At 50.1% G+C, this 24,304-nt stretch overlaps 1 protein-coding gene across 1 annotated transcript in view; it reads right to left on the bottom strand.

The window, feature by feature from the left end:
• Positions 1-277: 277 nt before the first annotated feature.
• The window catches only part of LOC136610000 (uncharacterized), a 119,023-nt gene continuing 94,996 nt past the window's right edge, over positions 278-24,304 (bottom strand). Inside the window, exon 9 of the mRNA XM_066589273.1 lies at positions 278-571. Coding sequence (XP_066445370.1) covers positions 278-571 — 294 coding nt within the window. The remainder of the gene's footprint in view (positions 572-24,304) is intronic.

Here is a 24,304-nt window from a genome sequence, read left to right as displayed (position 1 = left end):
TTGTCTATACCGAAAAATGAAGAAACTGCCTCACAGACTGAGAACGTGGATGGAAAATGAAGACAGATTGAGTATTTGTTAATTATAAATGTTTATTCATGACACCATTCCATAATACTGTAACTAACGTTTATTAATGGCAGACTAAATAAAAAATGTTTGAACCATAAAAACCTATAAAACATGTTCATTTGTAGAAGTTTTTATTTTCTAAGTCACATTTGAAGCATTAAATTAAAGAAGAAAATGACTACCTGGAATCAGCGATAATGATGGATCAGCCAAGGAGACCGCCAATGAGACCATCCCCACCGCCACTAAGGAGACCACCCTCACTGCCACCAAGGAGACCACCCTCACTGCCACCAAGGAGACCACCCCCACTGCCACCAAGGAGACCACCCTCCCTGCCACCAAGGAGACCAATAACGCCAGTAAGAAGGCCACCAAAAGCATCAGTGACTTCAAATACTATTGAACCCAAAATAATAACAGGTGTAAAAATTAGATCCAAGAGTCCGCCAAGTAAGCCTGCGAGTGACTCCAGCAAAAGTGAGTCCAGCACGGAGGACTGTAGAATACAAAGACATTTTATTACAGATATATTTATACTTTATCAGAAGCTAATAATATGTCTTTTAACCATTTACGTTCCCTTCCAGTAAGATATCTTGACATTAGCTCTACAGGTCTACAGCCTCTACAAACAGCAGACAATGACCCGGAGTATTACTAAGAAGGCAATCTCTATATTGTGTTAAAGGAAGTCTGTCACCTGCTTTTTGTGCTATAAGCTGAATGTACCGTACAATGTGCGATGGTCAGTAGAATCCATAGATACCTTTATTCCTGTTCTGTGTGACTCCACCGCCCAAATATTAGCATTTATGTATTGATTTTTTAATAATCGCACTTATAAGTGCGTGAAAAAAATTGCTTAAGGGCGGACCGATATTGCACGTTACAAAGAATGGGTTCTATTTTCTTGTGAGTTCTGTGTGTCTCGCAACACACAAGCTTACGTAATAAAAATCGCCCATGTAAATATACCCTAGGACCTTATTCACACAACCGTATTTACGCAACTATTTAGCCACATTAAAAAATCGGCGCTCCAAAACAACCATCCGAACCATTGGATTTCAATTCATTTATTCAGACGACCAATTTTTTTTTGCTGCAGAAAATAATCACGCCTGGAAAAATAGCACATACATGACCGTTTCCGGTCACTGATTTTATACGCCGCGTCAAAAGGTAGGTCTTGCCCTATCGTTTGCCGGGATATGCAGCAAGCTCCCATAGATTTTTATGAAAGCGGTTAAAAAAAAAAGGGAAGGGGAGGGAGTTTAGCTGCGGCCAATGCTGGGAAAAAAAGACAGCTGGCTCCATTTAAACTTTATTAGTAGAGATGAGCGAGCACCAAAATGCTCGGGTGCTCGTTACTCGGGACGAAATTTTCGCAATGCTCGAGGGTTCGTTTCGAGTAACGAACCCCATTGAAGTCAATGGGCGACCCGAGCATTTTTGTATTTCGCCGATGCTCGCTAAGGTTTCCATGTGTGAAAATCTGGGCAATTCAAGAAAGTGATGGGAACGACACAGCAACGGATAGGGCAGGCAAGGGGCTACATGTTGGGCTGCATCTCAAGTTCACAGGTCCCACTATTAAGCCACAATACCGGCAAGAGTGGGCCCCCCCCTCCCAACAACTTTTACTTCTGAAAAGCCCTCATTAGCAATGCATACCTTAGCTAAGCACCACACTACCTCCAACAAAGCACAATCACTGCCTGCATGACACTCCGCTGCCACTTCTCCTGGGTTACATGCTGCCCAACCCCCCTCCCCCCTGCACGACGCAGTGTCCACAGCGCACACCAAACTGTCCCTGCGCAGCCTTCAGCTGCCCTCATGCCACACCACCCTCATGTCTATTTATAAGTGCGTCTGCCATGAGGAGGAACTGCAGGCACACACTGCAGAGGGTTGGCACGGCTAGGCAGCAACCCTCTTTAAAAGTGGTGGGGCGATAGCCCACAATGCTGTACAGAAGCAATGAGAAATATAATCCTGTGCCACCGCCATCAGGAGCTGCACACGTGGGCATAGCAATGGGGAACCTATGTGCCACACAATATTCATTCTGTCAAGGTGTCTGCATGCCCCAGTCAGACTGGTAATATGTACCTTAACAGTAACCGCGTTGGTGGTAATGTGGTGGTGACTGCGGACCTAGTAGCGCGGTTGTATTTTGTTGGTTTTCGGAATGTGGCCAGGATTAAGTTGGCCGTGGCGGGGGATGTTTTTGAGGCACTACGTGTCCTCTCCACGTGTCCGTGGTTATATGCACCTTAACAGTAACCGTGTTGGTGGTAATGTGGTGGTTACTGCGGACCTAGTAGCGCGGTTTTATTTTGTTGGTTTTCGGAATGTGGCCAGGATTAAGTTGGCCGTGGCGGGGGATGTTTTTGAGGCACTACGTGTCCTCTCCACGTGTCCGTGGTTATATGCACCTTAACAGTAACCGCGTTGGTGGTAATGTGGTGGTGACTGCGGACCTAGTAGCGTGGTTTTATTTTGTTGGTTTTCGGAATGTGGCCAGGATTAAGTGGGCCGTGGCGGGGGGATGGTGGGGGGGGGGGGGGCTCTCTTGTTGTGTCGGTAAAGGTGAAATTCTTGGACTGCCACCAGACGAACCAATGCAAAGGCATTTGCCAAGAATGTTTTCATTGTTGGAGGAGGAGGGGGATGTTTTTGAGGCACTACGTGTCCTTTCCACGTGTCCGTGGTTATATGCACCTTAACAGTAACCGCGTTGGTGGGAAATGGCCTCGCCGCCAACATGTCTTTGTGAAGCCTCTGTTTCCACACCCCAGAGACATACCATTAGCAGCGGTATAGGCAGAGCCCATAATTCGTAACATTTCAGCCGTAGCATTAGGACAGGCCCCACTAACATATCACTAGCAGCATTATAGGGGGAGCACAGTATTAGTTCCATTTCACTAAAAGTAGCACTCAAGACAGGCCCCAGTAACAATTCCGAAGCAGCAGTATAGTGGGAGCGCGGTCTTTGTTCCATTTCAGTAATAGTAGCACTCAAGACAGGCCCCAGTAACAATTCCGAAGCAGCAGTATAGGAGGAGCATAGTCTAAGTTCCATTTAAGTAATAGTAGCAGCCTACACAGGCCCCAGGAACAATTCCGAAGCAGCAGTATAGTGGGAGCGCAGTCTTAGTTCCATTTCAGTAGCTGCAGTATAGCCAAGGCCCAAGTTACATTTATGTAGCTAAAGTGTAGGCCAACCCCACACACCTTTCTGTACCATGAGTGCAGGCGAAGAACATAGAAATTGCTATGATTACACTGTAGGTGAGGGCCCAAAAAAATTGGTGTACCAACAGTACTAATGTACCTCAGTAAAAATTGGCCATGCCCAACCAAGATGGCAGGTGAAACCCATTAATTGCTTTGGTTAATGTGGCTTAAGTGGTAACTAGGCCTGGAGGCAGCCCAGTTTAACGAAAAATTGTTTCAAGTTAAAGTTCCAACGCTTTTAAGAGCATTGAAACGTATAAAAAATTTTTAGAAAAATTATATGAGTGAGCCTTGTGGCCCTAAGAAAAATTGCCCGTTCAGCGTGATTACGTGAGGTTTCAGGAGGAGGAGCAGGAGGAGGAGGAGGAGGAATATTATACACAGATTGATGAAGCAGAAATGTCCCCGTTTTGGATGGTGAGAGAGAACGATGCTTCCATCCGCGGGTGCAGCCTACGTATTGCTTAGGTATCGCTGCTGTCCGCTGGTGGAGAAGAGAAGTCTGGGGAAATCCAGGCTTTGTTCATCTTGATGAGTGTTAGCCTGTCGGCACTGTCGGTTGACAGGCGGGTACGCTTATCTGTGATGATTCCCCCAGCCGCACTAAACACCCTCTCCGACAAGACGCTAGCCGCAGGACAAGCAAGCACCTCCAGGGCATACAGCGCTAGTTCAGACCACGTGTCCAGCTTCGACACCCAGTAGTTGTAGGGGGCAGAGGCGTCACGGAGGATGGTCGTGCGATCGGCTACGTACTCCCTCACCATCCTTTTACAGTGCTCCCGCCGACTCAGCCTTGACTGGGGAGCGGTGGCACAGTCTTGCTGGGGAGCCATAAAGCTGGCCAGGCCCTTAAAGACTGTTGCACTGCCTGGGCTGTACATGCTGCTCGATCTCCGCAACTCCCCGGCTACCTAGCCCTCGGAACTGCGCCTTCTGCCACTAGCGCTGTCGTATGGGAATTTTACCATCAGCTTGTCCGCCAGGGTCCTGTGGTATAGCAACACTCTCGAACCCCTTTCCTCTTCGGGAATGAGAGTGGGAAGGTTCTCCATATAGCGTGGGTCGAGCAGTGTGTACACCCAGTAATCCGTAGTGGCCAGAATGCGTGTAACGCGAGGGTCACGAGAAAGGCATCCTAACATGAAGTCAGCCATGTGTGCCAGGGTACCTGTACGCAACACATGGCTGTCCGCACTAGGAAGATTACTTTCAGGATCCTCCTCCTCCTCCTCCTCCTCCTCCTCCTCAGGCCATACACGCTGAAAGGATGACAGGCAAGCAGCATGGGTACCGTCAGCAGTGGGCCAAGCTGTCTCTTCCCCCTCCTCCTCATCCTCCTCATGCTCCTCCTCCTCCTCCTGAACGCGCTGAGATATAGACAGGAGGGTGCTCTGACTATCCAGCGACATACTGTCTTCCCCCGGCTCTGTTTCCGAGCGCAAAGCGGCTGCCTTTATGGTTTGCAGGGAACTTCTCAAGATGCATAGCAGAGGAATGGTGATGCTAATGATTGCAGCATCGCCGCTCACCACCTGGGTAGACTGCTCAAAGTTTCGAAGGACCTGGCAGATGTCTGCCAACCAGGCCCACTCTTCTGAAAAGTATTGAGGAGGCTGACTCCCACTGCGCCGCCCATGTTGGAGTTGGTATTCCACTATAGCTCTACGCTGCTCATAGAGCCTGGCCAACATGTGGAGCGTAGAGTTCCACCATGTGGGCACGTCGCACAGCAGTCGGTGCACTGGCAGATTAAACCGATGTTGTAGTGTCCGCAGGGTGGCAGCGTCCGTGTGGGACTTGCGGAAATGTGAGCAGAGCCGGCGCACCTTTACGAGCAGGTCTGACAAGCGTGGGTAGCTTTTCAGAAAGCGCTGAACCACCAAATTAAAGATGTGGGCCAGGCATGGCACGTGCGTGAGGCTGCCGAGCTGCCGAGCCGCCACCAGGTTACGGCCGTTGTCACACACGACCATGCCCGGTTGGAGGCTCAGCGGCGCAAGCCAGCGGTCGGTCTGCTCTGTCAGACCCTGCAGCAGTTCGTGGGCCGTGTGCCTCTTATCTCCTAAGCTGAGTAGTCTCAGCACGGCCTGCTGACGCTTGCCCACCGCTGTGCTGCCACGCCGCGCGACACCGACTGCTGGCGACGTGCTGCTGCTGCGGACACATCTTGATTGCGAGACAGAGGTTGCGGAGGAGGAGGAGGAGGAGGGTGCTTTAGTGGAGGAAGCATACACCGCCGCAGATACCAGCACCGAGCTGGGGCCCGCAATTCTGGGGGTGGGTAGGACGTGAGCGGTCCCAGGCTCTGACTCTGTCCCAGCCTCCACTAAATTCACCCAATGTGCCGTCAGGGAGATGTAGTGGCCCTGGCCGCCTGTGCTTGTCCACGTGTCCGTTGTTAAGTGGACCTTGGCAGTAACCGCGTTGGTGAGGGCGTGTACAATGTTGCGGGAGATGTGGTCGTGCAGGGCTGGGACGGCACATCGGGAAAAGTAGTGGCGACTGGGAACTGAGTAGCGCGGGGCCGCCGCCTCCATCATACTTTTGAAGGACTCCGTTTCCACAACCCTATACGGCAGCATCTCAAGGCTGATAAATTTGGCTATGTGGACGGTTAACGCTTGAGCGTGCGGGTGCGTGGCGGCGTACTTGCGCTTGCGCTCAAACACTTGCGCTAGCGACGGCTGGACGGTGCGGTGCGAGACATTGGTGGATGGGGCCGAGGACAGCAGAGGTGAGGGTGTGGGTGCAGGCCAGGAGACGGTAGTGCCTGTGTCCTCAAAGCGGGGTTGGATCTCAGTGGCAGGTTGGGGCACAGGGGGAGAGGCAGCGGTGCAAACCGAAGGCGGTGAACGGCCTTCGTCCCACCTTGTGGGGTGCTTGGCCATCATATGTCTGCGCATGCTGGTGGTGGTGAGGCTGTTGGTGGTGGCTCCCCAGCTGATCTTGGCGCGACAAAGGTTGCACACCACTGTTCGTCGGTCCTCAGGCGTCTCTGTGAAAAACTGCCAGACCTTAGAGCACCTCGGCCTTTGCAGGGTGGCATGGCGCGAGGGTGTGCTTTGGGAAACAGTTGGTGGATTATTTGGTCTGGCCCTGCCTCTACCCCTGGACACCGCACTGCCTCTTGCAACCTGCCCTGCTGCTGCCCGTGCCTCCCCCTCTGAAGACCTGTCCTGTGTAGGCGTTGCACACCAGGTGGGGTCAGTCACCTCATCGTCCTGCTGCTCTTCCTCTGAATCCTCTGTGCGCTCCTCCCTCGGACTTACTGCCCTTACTACTACCTCACTGCAAGACAACTGTGTCTCATCGTCATCGTCCTCCTCACCCACTGAAAGGTCTTGAGACAGTTGCCGGAAGTCCCCAGCCTCATCCCCCGGACCCCGGGAACTTTCCAATGGTTGGGCATCAGTGACGATAAACTCCTCTGGTGGGAGAGGAACTACTGCTGCACAATCTGAGCAGGGGCCCGAGAACAGTTCCTGGGAGTCTGCCCGCTCCTGAGCATGTGTCATTGTAGTGGAGTGAGGAGGCTGGGAGGAAGGAGGAGTAGCAGCCAGAGGATTTGGATTTGCAGCACTGGACGGCGCAGAACTGTGGGTGGATAATAGCTTGCTCTAAGCACTTTCTGCCATCCACGACAGGACCTGCTCACACTGCTCATTTTCTAATAAAGGTCTCCCGCGTGGACCCATTAATTGGGCGATGAATGTGGGGACGCCAGGAACGTGCCTCTCTCCTAATCGCGCAGCAGTCGGCTGCGATACACCTTGATCAGGAGCTCGCCCTGTGCCCACACCCTCACTTGGGCCTACGCGTCCTCGGCCACGTCCACGTCCTCTAGGCTTACCCCTACCCCTCAGCATGCTGTATTACCAGTGATTTCCCAGGCAGGAAATAAATTGGCGCAAGCCTGCAGGACAAATAGAATGTTTCCCTTTTTGGGAAACGGAGGGCCCACTGACTATATTCAATCAGATAAGATATGTGTTGCACAGAAATGCAGTTATATGAAGTGCAGCACAGCGGTTACTTTTCCCAGGCAGGAAATAAATTGGCGCAAGCCTGCAGGACAAATAGAATGTTTCCCTTGTTGGGAAACGGAGGGCCCACTGACTATATTCAATCAGATAAGATATGTGTTGCACAGAAATGCAGTTATATGAAGTGCAGCACAGCAGAGACTTTTCCCAGGCAGGAAATAAATTGGCGTAAGCCTGCAGGACAAATAGAATGTTTCCCTTTTTGGGAAACGGAGGGCCCACTGACTATATTCAATCAGATAAGATATGTGTTGCACAGAAATGCAGTTATATGAAGTGCAGCACAGCGGTTACTTTTCCCAGGCAGGAAATAAATTGGCGCAAGCCTGCAGGACAAATAGAATGTTTCCCTTTTTGGGAAACGGAGGGCCCACTGACTATATTCAATCAGATAAGATATGTGTTGCACAGAAATGCAGTTATATGAAGTGCAGCACAGCAAAGACGTTTCCCGGGCAGGAAATAAATTAGCGCAAGCCTGCAGGACAAATAGAATGTTTCCCTTTTTGGGAAACGGAGGGCCCACTGACTATATTCAATCAGATAAGATATGTGTTGCACAGCAATGCAGTTATATGAAGTGCAGCACAGCGGTTACTTTTCCCAGTCAGCAAATAAATTGGTGCAAGCCTGCAGGACAAATAGAATGTTTCCCTTTTTGGGAAACGGAGGGCCCACTGACTATATTCAATCAGATAAGATATGTGTTGCACAGAAATGCAGTTATATGAAGTGCAGCACAGCGGAGACTTTTCCCAGGCAGGAAATAAATTGGCGCAAGCCTGCAGGACAAATAGAATGTTTCCCTTTTTGGGAAACGGAGGGCCCACTGACTATATTCAATCAGATAAGATATGTGTTGCACAGAAATGCAGTTATATGAAGTGCAGCACAGCGGTTACTTTTCCCAGGCAGGAAATAAATTGGCGCAAGCCTGCAGGACAAATAGAATGTTTCCCTTTTTGGGAAACGGAGGGCCCACTGACTATATTCAATCAGATAAGATATGTGTTGCACAGAAATGCAGTTATATGAAGTGCAGCACAGCGGTTACTTTTCCCAGGCAGGAAATAAATTGGCGCAAGCCTGCAGGACAAATAGAATGTTTCCCTTTTTGGGAAACGGAGGGCCCACTGACTATATTCAATCAGATAAGATATGTGTTGCACAGAAATGCAGTTATATGAAGTGCAGCACAGCCGAGACTTTTCCCAGGCAGGAAATAAATTGGCGCAAGCCTGCAGGACAAATAGAATGTTTCCCTTTTTGGGAAACGGAAGGCCCACTGACTATATTCAATCAGATAAGATATGTGTTGCACAGAAATGCAGTTATATGAAGTGCAGCACAGCCGAGACTTTTCCCAGGCAGGAAATAAATTGGCGCAAGCCTGCAGGACAAATAGAATGTTTCCCTTTTTGGGAAACGGAAGGCCCACTGACTATATTCAATCAGATAAGATATGTGTTGCACAGAAATGCAGTTATATGAAGTGCAGCACAGCGGAGACTTTTCCCAGGCAGGAAATAAATTGGCGCAAGCCTGCAGGACAAATAGAATGTTTCCCTTTTTGGGAAACGGAGGGCCCACTGACTATATTCAATCAGATAAGATATGTGTTGCACAGAAATGCAGTTATATGAAGTGCAGCAGAGCGGTTACTTTTCCCAGGCAGCAAATAAATTGGCGCAAGACTGCAGGACAAATACAATTTTTCCCTTTTTTGGAAACGGAGGGCCCACTGACTATATTCAATCAATAATATATGTCTTCTGGCCCTGCCTACACAATTCTCTCCCTGTAGTATTACTGCAAGGTGCAATGCTCTGCAGACAGCCGATTTTGAAAAGAAAAAAATATGCAACACTGCTAACAGCAGCCTGCACAGTACTGCACACGGATAGATGTGGCCCTAAGAAGGACCGTTGGGGTTCTTGAAGCCTACACTAACTCCTAACACTCTCCCTGCCTAACCACCACTTCTATCCCTGGACTATTACTGCAAGGCGCAATGCTCTGCAGACTGCCGATTTTGAAAAAAAATAAATTTGTGCAACACTGCTAACAGCACCCTCCACAGTACTGCACACGGATAGATGTGGCCCTGAGAAGGACCGTTGGGGTTCTTGAAGCCTACACTAACTCCTAACACTCTCCCTATAGCAGCTCCGGCACCAACAGTACTTTCCCTCAGCTAACTCACAAGACATCTGAGGCGAGCCGCGGGAGGGGCCGACTTTTATACTCGGGTGACATCTGATCGCCCCAGCCACTCACAGCAGGGGGGTGGTATAGGGCTTGAACGTCACAGGGGGAAGTTGTAATGCCTTCCCTGTCTTTCAATTGGCCAGAAAAGCGCGCTAACGTCTCAGAGAGGAAACTGAAAGTAACCGGAACACCGCGTGGTGCTCGTTAAGAGTAACGAGCATCCCGAACACCCTAATATTCGCACGAATATCAAGCTCGGACGAGTACGTTCGCTCATCTCTATTTATTAGTCATTCAGAGAATTTCACAGCGATCTATCGTTTTCCTTTCTTCTGCGTATTTTTTGCCACTACGCAGCAGCTCCCTGAGTGAATGGCATGAAATACGCTGACTGAGATCGAGACTCAATTGCTGCAAATCTTTATTCATGCGATTATATGGCACGTACGGCGAACGTATAAACACACATGGTCATGGGAATGAGGGCTAAGGGTGATATGTCATCTTGAAAATTCATTTCTGATGCTACTGCATATACTGAATATCACATCTAGTTCCACTTCTAATAATCCCAGTCTGATTCATAAATTAATCAAACATTCATCCTCAGAAAAACGACCTTATGCATACCGGTATCTAATAATAAGAATGAATATTCAGTATGAAATTGTAATTACTAGAGATGAGCAAGCATACTCGCTAAGGCTAGCTACTCGAGCGAGTAGTGCCTTAGTCGAGTATCTGCCCGCTCATGTCTAAAGATTCGGCTGCCCACGCGGGTGACAGGTGGGTTGCGGCGGTGAGCAGGGGGAAGCGGGGGGGAGAGAGGGAGAGAGCCCGCCTGCCGCCGGCACCCGAATCTTTAGACCCGAGCGGGCAGATACTCGACTAAGGCACTGCTCGCTCGAGTAGTTAGCCTTAGCGAGTATACTCGCTCATCTCTAGTAATTACCAATAAGGAAAGTACTGTATTTACAATGTTGCCAAAAATAACTTTTCCCACATATGTTTCCTGGAAAACAAAAAATGAAAAGTACATTAAATGTGATGATTATTTCTTATCTTACTAATCCTTCTTATTCGCTGTCCTCACATGAGAGAGTACTTTGCCCTCTAAAGCTGAATATCACACCAATATACACTAATGTATATAATCCAAGTGATGTGTGATACATTTGTCACCTTACACTTGTAACATGCAGGATACCAACACTTCTAGGTCAGGAGAGTCATATAAGGGTTATTGCTCCCCAGATGATGAAAGCCCTTGTTCCATGTTAATGGCAGCCCGCAGTTATGGCTCTTAGTGGTATTCGAATAGTTAATAGTGAAATAGTTTAAGGTAAAGATAAATAGTGTGAAACAGCCACACTCTAACAACCATCATGTTTGTAATGTATTTCAGTGTTAGTATTGATCTGTTTCTAACTTCACAAGTCCCATACATCTCACTATACGGAGATTACTCTTCACTTACACGAGTGGTCCAATACAAGATCTGTAGCGGCGTCCCCCTCCTACCACACACCATTTACAATACTGGGACCTTAACAGCCTTTGACGCATTTCTGCGCAGATCCACATAAAGAAGTGACATGTAAAGATTTGGGCCGGTTTGTCTCGTTTTTTATTTCATTCAGGGACGCCATTGGGCTTTATGTCAGAATTCCTGAAGGCAGGATTGATTTCATGTTCAGGGATTCTGTCTCAGTCCTATTTTCAGGATATCAGGCATAAAACCTGACGAAACCCCTCAACAGAATATAAAGTGAGATGGGATTAGGCCCTTATCTATCTACTTGTGTTCTATATGTCACAAGTAGACATTTTTTAGAGATTTTACCCATGTGGTAGTTTTACTGTCCTATTTTCTTTCCTTTGGCTACCAAAATAGTTTTTGCTGGGTTCTTTTTCCATTTATTGGAGTAAAAAGCTTAATTTTTTTTGTATTTATAGTTGTGGTCAATGGGGCCAGCAGCAGCAGCAGCAGCAGAGGGCTAATTGAAAATATACAAAGAAGATCGCGATCCTCTGTCACGGCTGTGACAACTGTGGCAGAGGATTTCTTCACCTCCGCGGGGATTTCGCTCATCACTGAACACTGTATAACATACCATATCCCCCAAACCAAACCCCTCTGAGCTCTGCCTAATAACATGCTCCCTGTCCTACCGACTGCAGCTCCTGCTAGCCGCCTGACCATTATCTGTGTGTATTGCATCCCTCACTCTCCACCTCACCAAACTGTGCACATCTCCAGCTCCCTTACCTTCTGTATCATCCCACTATTTGTAGTATGTAAGCTCGTTGGAGCTGGACCCTCACCCCTACTGTTTCCATCAATCGATTAGTTCATGTAACCGTGGTCTTGTTTTATTTCCCCTGTATTGTAAGCGCTGCGGGATATGTTGGTGCTATATAAATAAAGACTATTATTATGACATAATTGTGTTTAGGTAGTGGGTTCCGTACATCATTTTATTCTATAAATAAAAGTTGTATTTTAAATATATTTTTGGTAGGTTCTCCATAGTGATTTAGTTCTAGATCTGAGAACCGATCTGTCTCCGTTAACAAAGAAATATTGTTTACAATATCCATAATTTATGTTATCTATTACCAGGCTGCATTATCCTTTTTAGCCAATAGATGGCAGTCTATCTCTATTCATTTCTTCAATCAACAATGTAACCCTTCTGTATGAAATGTATCTCTTATAAACTCCGGTCCCTGAACGGCGCTCTCTTTCTATTAATTTCCTTTACATCAAATATATCCATTATGAACTCATTTCAAGGATTCATGTCCTGTACAATACAATAATATCTACATAAGCATATTTTTATTGCATAAGGATGTATTAATTAATGAATTTAATAATTAAATAAATCAAGATCTACTTTTTAAATAGCTACTGAAAATATATATGAAAATGCATAGAAAAAAATATATTTTTATTGTGGAAGAATATACAAATTCATTAATTTGATATTAGAAGGTTGAATGAATAAAATCTACTTTATAGATAGTAATATAATGAAAATGCACGTATTTCACACAAGGCTGTATTAAATAATGATTTTGAGATTCAAAAATTAAAGGTGTTTTGTCATTAAAAAAATCAATATTTACTAGAGATGAGCGAACACCAAAATGTTCGGGTGCTCGTTATTCGGAACGAACTTCCCGCGATGCTCGAGGGTTCGTTTCGAACAACGAACCCCATTGAAGTCAATGGGCGACCAGAGCATTTTTGTATTTCGCCGATGCTCGCTAAGGCTTTCATGTGTGAAAATCTGGGCAATTCAAGAAAGTGATGGGAATGACACAGAAACGGATAGGGCAGGCGAGGGACTACATGTTGGGCTGCATCTCAAGTTCACAGGTCCCACTATTAAGCCACAATACCGGCAAGAGTGCCCCCCCCCCCCTCCCAACAACTTTTACTTCTGAAAAGCCCTCATTAGCATGGCATACCTTTGCTAAGCACCACACTAGCTACAACAAAGCACAATCACTGCCTGGATGACACTCCGCTGCCACTTCTCCTGGGTTACATGCTGACCAACCGCCCCCCCTCCCCCCCACAGCGCACACCAAAGTGTCCCTGCGCAGCCTTCAGCTGCCCTCATGCCACACCACCCTCATGTCTATTTAGAAGTGCGTCTGCCTTGAGGAGGAACCGCAGGCACACACTGCAGAGGGTTGGCACGGCTAGGCAGCGACCCTCTTTAAAAGTGGCGGGTCGATAGCCCAGAATGCTGTACAGAAGCAATGAGAAATAGAATCCTGTGCCACCGCCATCAGGAGCTGCACACGTAGGCATAGCAATGGGGAACCTATGTGCCACACACTATTCATTCTGTCAAGGTGTCTGCATGCCCCAGTTAGACCGGGCTTTTTAATTCATAGACACAGGCAGGTACAACTCCCTATTGTGAAGTCCCTGTGGACCGACAGCATGGGTGGGTGCCAGGAAGCCACCGGCGGTACATAGAAATATCCCATTGCATTGCCCAACACAGCTGAGGTAGTAATGTCGTGCATAATGCAGGTGGGCTTCGGCCAACACTGCATGCCCCAGTCAGACTGGGGTTCTTTACAAGTGTACAGATGTATTAAAAACTCCGTGTGCACCTACAGCATGGGTGGCTCCCTGGAACCCACCGGCGGTACACAAAAATATCCCATTGCATTGCCCAACACAGCTGAGGTAGTAATGTCGTGCATAATGCAGATGGGCTTCGGGCCACACTGCATGCCCCAGTCTGACTGGGGTTCTTTAGAAGTGGACACATGTAGGTTAAACTCCCTGTGGACCCACTGCCTGGGTGGGTGCCAGGAAGCCACCGGCGGTACATAGAAATACCCCATTGCATTGCCCAACACAGCTGAGGTAGTAATGTTGTGTGTAATACAGGTGGGCTTCGGCCCACACTGCATGCCCCAGTCAGACTGGGGTTCTTTACAAGTGGACACATGTAGGTTAAACTCCCTGTGGACCCACTGCCTGGGTGGGTGCCAGGAAGCCACCGGCGGTACATAGAAATATCCCATTGCATTGCCCAACACAGCTGAGGTAGTAATGTCGTGCGTAATACAGGTGGGCTTCGGCCCACACTGCATGCCCCAGTCAGACTGGGGTTCTTTACAAGTGTACAGATGTGTTAAAAACTCCGTGTGCACCTACAGCATGGGTGGCTCCCTGGAACCCACCGGCGGTACACAAAAATATCCCATTGCATTGTCCAACACAGCTGAGGTAGTAATGTCGTGCATAATGCAGGTGGGCTTCGGCCCACACTGCATGCCCCAGTCAGACTGGGGTTCTTTACAAGTGTACAGATGTGTTAAAAACTCCGTGTGCACCTACAGCATGGGTGGCTCCCTGGAACCCACCGGCGGTACACAAAAATATCCCATTGCATTGCCCAACACAGCTGAGGTAATGTCAGCTGGAATGCAGGTGGGCTAAAAATTAATTTGATTACACTGTAGGCGAGGGCCCACAAAAATTGCTGTATCAACAGTACTAATGTACATCCCAAAAATTGGCCATGGCCAGCCAAGAGGGCAGGTGAAACCCATTAATCGCTTTGGTTAATGTGGCTTAAAGGGGTTGTCCCGCGCCGAAACGGGTTTTTTTTTTTTAAACCCCCCCCCCCCCCCGTTCGGCGCGAGACAACCCCGATGCAGGGGTTAAAAAAACCACCCGCACAGCGCTTACCTGAATCCCGGCGGTCCGGCGTCTTCATACTCACCTGCTGAAGATGGCCGCCGGGATCCTCTGTCTTCATGGACCGCAGGGCTTCTGTGCGGTCCATTGCCGATTCCAGCCTCCTGATTGGCTGGAATCGGCACGTGACGGGGCGGAGCTACACGGAGCCCCATAGAGAACAGGAGAAGACCCGGACTGCGCAAGCGCGGCTAATTTGGCCATCGGAGGGCGAAAATTAGTCGGCACCATGGAGACGAGGACGCCAGCAACGGAGCAGGTAAGTATAAAACTTTTTATAACTTCTGTATGGCTCATAATTAATGCACAATGTACATTACAAAGTGCATTATTATGGCCATGCAGAAGTGTATAGACCCACTTGCTGCCTCGGGACAACCCCTTTAAGTGGTAACTAGGCCTGGAGGCAGCCCAGTGTAACGAAAAATTGGTTCAAGTTACAGTTCCAACGCTTTTAAGCGCATTGAAACTTATAAAAATTGTTCAGAAAAATTATTTGAGTGAGCCTTGTGGCCCTAAGAAAAATTGCCCGTTCAGCGTGATTACGTGAGGTTTCAGGAGGAGGAGCAGGAGGAGGAGGAGGAATATTAGACACAGATTGATGAAGCAGAAATGTCCCCGTTTTGGATGGTGAGAGAGAACGTAGCTTCCATCCGCGGGTGCAGCCTACGTATTGCTTACGTATCGCTGCTGTCCGCTGGTGGAGAACAGAAGTCTGGGGAAATCCAGCCTTTGTTCATCTTGATGAGTGTTAGCCTGTCGGCACGGTCGGTTGACAAGCGGCTACGCTTATCTGTGATGATTCCCCCAGCCGCACTAAACACCCTCTCCGACAAGACGCTAGCCGCAGGACAAGCAAGCACCTCCAGGGCATACAGCGCTAGTTCAGGCCACGTGTCCAGCTTCGACACCCAGTAGTTGTAGGGGGCAGAGGCGTCACCAAGGATGGTCGTGTGATCCGCTACGTACTCCCTCACCATCCTTTTACAGTGCTCCCGCCGACTCAGCCGTGACTGGGAAGCGGTGACACAGTCTTGGTGGGGAGCCATAAAGCTGGCCAGGCCCTTAAAGACTGTTGCACTGCCTGGGATGTACATGCTGCTCGATCTACGCACATCCCCTGCTACCTTGCCCTCGGTACTGCGCCTTCTGCCACTAGCGCTGTCGGCTGGGAATTTTACCATCAGCTTGTCCGCAAGGGTCCTGTGGTATAGCAACACTCTCGAACCCCTTTCCTCTTCGGGAATCAGAGTGGGCAGGTTCTCCTTATACCGTGGATCGAGCAGTGTGTACACCCAGTAATCCGTCGTGGCCAGAATGCGTGCAACGCGAGGGTCACGAGAAAGGCATCCTAACATGAAGTCAGCCATGTGTGCCAGGGTACCTGTACGCAACACATGGCTGTCTTCACTAGGAAGATCACTTTCAGGATCCTCCTCCTCCTCCTCCTCCTCAGGCCATACACGCTGAAAGGATGACAGGCAATCAGCCGGTGTACCGTCAGCAGCGGCCCAAGCTGTCTCTTCCCCCTCCTCCTCATCCTCCTCATCCTCCTCATGCTCCTCCTCCTCCTCTACGCGCTGAGAAATAGACAGGAGGGTGCCCTGACTATCCAGCGGCATACTGTCTTCCCCCGCCCCCGTTTCCGAGCGCAAAGCAGCTGCCTTTATGGTTTGCAGGGAATTTCTCAAGATGCATAGCAGAGGAATGGTGACGCTAATGATTGTAGCATCGCCGCTCACCACCTGGGTAGACTCCTCAAAATTACCAAGGACATGGCAGATGTCTGCCAACCAGGCCCACTCTTCTGAAAGGAATTGAGGAGGCTGACTCCCACTGCGCCGCCCATGTTGGAGTTGGTATTCGACTATAGCTCTACGTTGTTCATAGAGCCTGGCCAACATGTGGAGCGTAGAGTTCCACCGTGTGGGCACGTCGCACAGCAGTCGGTGCACTGGCAGCTTAAAGTGATGTTGCAGGGTGCGCAGGGTGGCAGCGTCCGTGTGGGACTTGCGGAAATGTGCGCAGAGCCGGCGCGCCTTTACGAGCAGGTCTGACAAGCGTGGGTAGCTTTTCAGAAAGCGCTGAACCACCAAATTAAAGACGTGGGCCAGGCATGGCACGTGCGTGAGGCTGCCGAGCTGCAGAGCCGCCACCAGGTTACGGCCGTTGTCACACACGACCATGCCCGGTTGGAGGCTCAGCGGCGCAAGCCAGCGGTCGGTCTGCTGTGTCAGACCCTGCAGCAGTTCGTGGGCCGTGTGCCTCTTATCGCCTAAGCTGAGTAGTTTCAGCACGGCCTGCTGACGCTTGCCCACCGCTGTGCTGCCACACCGCGCGACACCGACTGCTGGCGACATGCTGCTGCTAACACATCTTGATTGCGAGACAGAGGAGGAGGAGGAGGAGGAGGGTGCTTTAGTGGAGGAAGCATACACCTCCGCAGATACCACCACCGAGCTGGGGCCCGCAATTCTGGGGGTGGGTAGGACATGAGCGGTCCCAGGCTCTGACTCTGTCCCAGCCTCCACTAAATTCACCCAATGTGCCGTCAGGGAGATGTAGTGGCCCTGCCCGCCTGTGCTTGTCTACGTGTCCGTAGTTAAGTGGACCGTGGCAGTAACCGCGTTGGTGAGGGCGCGTACAATGTTGCGGGAGACGTGGTCGTGCAGGGCTGGGGCGGCACATCGGGAAAAGTAGTGGCGACTGGGAACTGAGTAGCGCGGGGCCGCCGCCTCCATGATACTTTTGAAGGACTCCGTTTCCACAACCCATTACGGCAGCATCTCAAGGCTGATGAATTTTGCTATGCGGACGGTTAACGTTTGAGCGTGCGGGTGCGTGGCGGCGTACTTGCGCTTGCGCTCCAACAGTTGCGCAAGCGACGGCTGGACGGTGCGCTGAACTACACTGCTGGATGGGGCCGAGGACAGCGGAGGTGAGGGTGTGGGTGCAGGCCAGGAGACGGTAGTGCCTGTGTCCTGAGAGGGGGGTTGCATCTCAGTGGCAGGTTGGGGCAAAGGGGGAGAGGCAGGGGTGCAAACCGGAGGCGCTGAACGGCCTTCGTCCCACCTTGTGGGGTGCTTGGCCATCATATGTCTGCGCATGGTGGTGGTGGTGAGGCTGTTGGTGTTGGCTCCCCGGCTGAGCTTTGCGCAACAAAGGTTGCACACCACTGTTCGTCGGTCGTCAGGCGTCTCTGTGAAAAACTGCCAGACCTTAGAGCACCTCGGCCTCTGCAGGGTGGCATGGCGCGAGGGGGCGCTTTGGGAAACACTTGATGGATTATTCGGTCTGGCCCTGCCTCTACCCCTGGCCACCGCACTGCCTCTTGCAACCTGCCCTGCTGATACCCTTGACTCCCCCTCTGAAGACCTGTCTTCCTGAGTAAGCGTTGCACACCAGGTGGGGTCAGTCACCTCATCGTCCTGCTGCTCTTCCTCCGAATCCTCTGTGCGCTGCTCCCTCGGACTTACTGCCCTTACTACTACCTCACTGCAAGACAACTGTGTCTGATCGTCATCGTCCTCCTCACCCACAGAAAGTTGTTGAGACAGTTGGCGGAAGTCCCCAGCCTCTTCCCCCGGACCCCGGGAACTTTCGAATGGTTGGGCATCAGTGACGATAAACTCCTCTGGTGGGAGAGGAACCGCTGCTGCCCAATCTAAGCAGGGGCCCGAGAACAGTTCCTGGGAGTGTTCCCGCTCCTGAGCAGGTGTTATTGTAGTGGAGTGAGGAGGCTGGGAGGAAGGAGGAGTAGCAGACAGAGGATTCGGATTGGCAGCAGTGGACGGCGCAGAACTGCGGGTAGACGATAGGTTGCTCGAAGCACTTTCTGCCATCCAGGACAGGACCTGCTCACACTGCTCATTTTCTAATAACCGTCTCCCGCGTGGACCCATTAATTGGGCGATGAATGTGGGGACACCAGAAACGTGCCTCTCTCCTAATCGCGCAGCAGTCGGCTGCGACACACCTGGATCAGGAGCTTGGCCTGTGCCCACACCCTGACTTGGCCCTCCGCGTCCTCGGCCGCGTCCACGTCCTCTAGGCCTACCCCTACCCCTCAGCATGCTGTATTATCAGTGATTTGATTTCACAGGCAGCTAATAAATTGGCGCAAGACTGCAGGCCAAATATAATTTTTTCCCTTTTTTGAAAACGAAAGGCCCCACTGCCTCTAGTGAATGAATAATCTAAGTTTAATAACTGTGCTGTTTTCCTGCTAATGTGTCACAGAACGTGAGGGTAGCAGAGTTATTAACTGTGGCAGAGCAGGTATTTTTTTTCCCAATTAAGGAAAGCAAATGGCGAAGCCAGGAGTAAAACGTAGCTGGGTGCGTATGATTTTTACAGGTTGCAGACGCAGCCGACACGTGTCCACCGGCGTTAGGACGGACAGAGGCAGGACAAATAGAATTAATTTCCGTTTTTTTGCACCAAAAGGCAGCACTGCGTATATTCTATGAACATGAGAAGTTTAATAACTGTGCTGTTTTCCTGCTAATGTGTCACAGAACGTGAGGGTAGCAGAGTTATTAACTGTGGCAGAGCAGGTATTTTTTTTCCCAATTAAGGAAAGCAAATGGCGAAGCCAGGAGTAAAACGTAGCTGGGTGCGTCTGATTTTTACAGGTTGCAGACGCAGCCGACACGTGTCCACCGGCGTTAGGACGGACAGAGGCAGGACAAATAGAATTATTTTCCGTTTTTTTGCACCAAAAGGCAGCACTGCGTATATTCTATGAACATGAGAAGTTTAATAACTGTGCTGTTTTCCTGCTAATGTGTCACAGAACGTGAGGGTAGCAGAGTTATTAACTGTGGCAGAGCAGGTATTTTTTTTCCCAATTAAGGAAAGCAAATGGCGAAGCCAGGAGTAAAACGTAGCTGGGTGCGTATGATTTTTACAGGTTGCACACGCAGCCGACACGTGTCCACCGGCGTTAGGACGGACAGAGGCAGGACAAATAGAATTATTTTCCGTTTTTTTGCACCAAAAGGCAGCACTGCGTATATTCTATGAACATGAGAAGTTTAATAACTGTGCTGTTTTCCTGCTAATGTGTCACAGAACGTGAGGGTAGCAGAGTTATTAACTGTGGCAGAGCAGGTATTTTTTTTCCCAATTAAGGAAAGCAAATGGCAAAGCCAGGAGTAAAACGTAGCTGGGTGCGTATGATTTTTACAGGTTGCACACGCAGCCGACACGTGTCCACCGCCCTTAGGAAGGACAGAGGCAGGACAAATAGAATTATTTTCACTTGTTTTACAAGCAAAAGGCAGCACTGCGTATATTCAATGAATAATAACTGTGTTGTGGCCCTGCCTATACAATTCTTTCCCTGCAGTATCAATGGAGGGTGGAATGCTCTGCAGAGGCGATTTTGAGAAGCAAAAAAAAATGCAGCACAGCTAACAGCAGCCTGGACAGTACTGCACACGGATAAAAAAGGCCCTAGAAAGGACCGTTGAGGTTCTTGAAGGCTACACTCACTCCTAACACTCTCCCTGCCTATGCAGCACTTCTGTCCCTAATGCCGGGTGCAACGCTCTGCAGAGCCGATTTTGAGAAGAAAAAAAATGGCACTGCTAACAGCAGCCAACACACAGCTATCAGTGGCCCTAATAAGGACCTTTGGGGGGTCTTGAAGCCTACACTAACTACCAATTCTTTCCCTACAGCAGCTCCGGTACAAACAGCACTGTCCCTCATCTAACTCACCAGGCATCTGAGCCGAACCGCGGGAGGGGCCGACTTTTATGTTCGGGTGACACCTGATCTTCCCAGCCACTCACAGCAGGGGGGTGGTATAGGGCTTGAACGTCACAGGGGGAAGTTGTAATGCCTTCCCTGTCTTTCAATTGGCCAAAAAAAGCGCGCTAACGTCTCAGGGAAGGAAGTGAAAGTAACCAGAACACCGCATGGTGTTCGTTACGAATAACGAACATCCCGAACACCCTAATATTCGCACGAATATCAAGCTCGGAAGAACACGTTCGCTCATATCTAATATTTACCTATTCACCCCCGGGCAGCCTTTTTACCACATCTTCTCCTCACCCATCTCCTCCTGGCTTTTCCAGTCCCCCGGGTCACATCACCTCCAGCCAGCCGGATCCCCTTCTCTCTGTTATGAAGCGCTCATTCGCGGCTTTTTCCTCCCTGCAGGTCAATGTTCGCTACATCGCTAGTGACGTAACATTCGGTAAATACCGATTCCTATGTCGGCTATTACCAGGACTGCACATGTGTGCTGCCTTGCGGCTTTAGTATATAAACACTCACGGCGGCACAGCGCACATGTGCATTCTCGGTAATATCCCGGCATGGGATTTGGCATTCCCTGCTAGGCAGCGAATGTTATGTCACTAGTGATGTAGCGTACATTGACCTGCAGGAAGGAGAAAGATGCGAATGTACGCTTCATAACAGGAAGAAGAGGACCCGGCTGGCTGAGGTGGTGTGACCTGGAGGACTGCAGGAGCCAGGAGAAAATCAGCAAGGAGAAGATGCTGTAAGAAGACTGACGGGGAGGAATAGGTATTTTTTTTTCTAATGACAGAACCCTGTCAAAATCATTATTCAATACATCCTTATGTGAAATACCTGCATTCTCAATACATTATTATTAGAGATGAGCGAACGTGTTCGTCCGAGCTTGATATTCGTGCGAATATTAGGGTGTTCGGGATGTTCGTTATTCGTAACGAACACCATGCGGTGTTCGGGTTACTTTCACTTCCTTCCCTGAGACGTTAGCGCGCTTTTCTGGCCAATTGAAAGACAGGGAAGGCATTACAACGTCCCCCTGTGTTGTTCCAGCCCTATACCACCCCCCTGCTGTGAGTGGCTGGGGTGATCAGGTGTCCGCCGAATATAAAAGTCGGCCCCTCCCGCGGCTCGCCTCAGATGCCGTGTGAGTTAGATGAGGGACAGTGCTGTTTGTACCGGAGCTGCTGTAGGGAAAGAATTGGTAGTTAGTGTAGGCTTCAAGACCCCCCAAAGGTCCTTATTAGGGCCACTGATAGCTGTGTGTTGGCTGCTGTTAGCAGTGGCAATTTTTTTTTCTCAAAATCGCCTCTGCAGAGCGTTGCACCCGGCATTAGGGACAGAAGTGCTGCATAGACAGGGAGAGTGTTAGGAGTGAGTGTAGCCTTCAAGAACCTCAACGGTCCTTTCTAGGGCCATATTTAACCGTGTGCAGCACTGTGCTGGCTGCTGTTAGCTGTGCTGCATTTTTTTTTTCTTCTCAAAATCGCCTCTGCAGAGCATTGCACCCTCCATTGATACTACAGGGAAAGAATTGTGTAGGCAGGGCCACAACACAGTTATTATTCATTGAATATACGCAGTGCTGCCTTTTGGTGGAAAAAAACTGAAAATAATTCTATTTGTCCTGCCTCTGTCCGTCCTAAGGGCGGTGGACACGTGTCGGCTGCGTGTGCAACGTTTAAAAATCAGACGCACCCAGCTACGTTTTACTCCTGGCTTCGCCATTTGCTTTCCTTAATTGGGAAAAAAAATACCTGCTCTGCCAGAGTTAATAACTCTGCTACCCTCACGTTCTGTGCCACATTAGCAGGGCCACAGCACAGTTATTAAACTTCTCATGTTCATTGAATATACGCAGTGCTGCCTTTTGGTGGAAAAAAACTGAAAATAATTCTATTTGTCCTGCCTCTGTCCGTCCTAAGGGCGGTGGACACGTGTCGGCTGCGTGTGCAACGTTTAAAAATCAGACGCACCCAGCTATGTTTTACTCCTGGCTTCGCCATTTGCTTTCCTTAATTGGGAAAAAAAATACCTGCTCTGCCACAGTTAATAACTCTGCTACCCTCACGTTCTGTGACACATTAGCAGGGCCACAGCACAGTTATTAAACTTAGATTATTCATTCACTAGAGGCAGTGGGGCCTTTCGTTTTCAAAAAACGGAAAAAATTATATTTGGCTGCAGTCTTGCGCCAATTTATTTCCTGCCTGTGAAATCAAATCACTGGTAATACAGCATGCTGAGGGGTAGGGGTAGGCCTAGAGGAAGTGGACGCGGCCGAGGACGCGGAGGGCAAGTCAGGGTGTGGGCACAGGCCGAGCTCCTGATCCAGGTGTGTCGCAGCCGACTGCTGCGCGATTAGGAGAGAGGCACGTTTCTCGTGTCCCCACATTCATCGCCCAATTAATGGGTCCACGCAGGGGACGGTTATTAGAAAATGAGCAGTGTGAGCAGGTCCTGTCCTGGATGGCAGAAAGTGCTTCGAGCAACCTACCGTCAACACGCAGTTCTGCGCCGTCCACTGCTGCAAATCCGAATCCTCTGTCTGCTGCTCCTCCTTCCTCCCAGCCTCCTCACTCCACTACAATGACACCTGCTCAGGAGCGGGAACACTCCCAGGAACTGTTCTCGGGCCCCTGCTCAGATTGGGCAGCAGTGGTTCCTCTCCCACCAGAGGAGTTTATCGTCACTGATGCCCAACCATTCGAAAGTTCCCGGGGTCCGAGGGAAGAGGCTGGGGACTTCCGCCAACTGTCTCAAGAACTTTCTGTGGGTGAGGAGGACGATGACGATCAGACACAGTTGTCTTGCAGTGAGGTAGTAGTAAGGGCAGTAAGTCCGAGGGAGCAGCGCACAGAGGATTCGGAGGAAGAGCAGCAGGACGATGAGGTGACTGACTCCACCTGGTGTGCAACGCTTACTCAGGAGGACAGGTCTTCAGAGGGGGAGTCAAGGGCATCAGCAGGGCAGGTTGCAAGAGGCAGTGCGGTGGCCAGGGGTAGAGGCAGGGCCAGACCGAATAATCCACCAACTGTTTCCCAAAGCGCCCCCTCGCGCCATGCCACCCTGCAGAGGCCGAGGTGCTCTAAGGTGTGGCAGTTTTTCACAGAGACGCCTGACGACCGACGAACAGTGGTGTGCAACCTTTGTCGCGCAAAGCTCAGCCGGGGAGCCAACACCAACAGCCTCACCACCACCACCATGCGCAGACATATGATGGCCAAGCACCCCACAAGGTGGGACGAAGGCCGTTCAGCGCCTCCGGTTTGCACCCCTGCCTCTCCCCCTGTGCCCCAACCTGCCACTGAGATGCAACCCCCCTCTCAGGACACAGGCACTACCGCCTCATGGCCTGCACCCACACCCTCATCTCCGCTGTCCTCGGCCCCATCCAGCAGTGTAGTTCAACGCACCGTCCAGCCGTCGCTTGCGCAACTGTTGGAGCGCAAGCGCAAGTACGCCGCCACGCACCCGCACGCTCAAACGTTAACCGTCCGCATAGCAAAATTCATCAGCCTTGAGATGCTGCCGTATAGGGTTGTGGAAACGGAGTCCTTCAAAAGTATCATGGAGGCGGCGGCCCCGCGCTACTCAGTTCCCAGTCGCCACTACTTTTCCCGATGTGCTGTCCCAGCCCTGCACGACCACGTCTCCCGCAACATTGTACGCGCCCTCACCAACGCGGTTACTGCCACGGTCCACTTAACAACGGACACGT

This window comes from Eleutherodactylus coqui, chromosome 2 (assembly GCF_035609145.1).
Source record: "Eleutherodactylus coqui strain aEleCoq1 chromosome 2, aEleCoq1.hap1, whole genome shotgun sequence".
Taxonomy (NCBI): Eukaryota; Metazoa; Chordata; class Amphibia; order Anura; family Eleutherodactylidae; genus Eleutherodactylus; species Eleutherodactylus coqui.
Note: the sequence above shows the minus strand (reverse complement) of the source record. Positions and strands in the feature narration are given on the sequence as shown.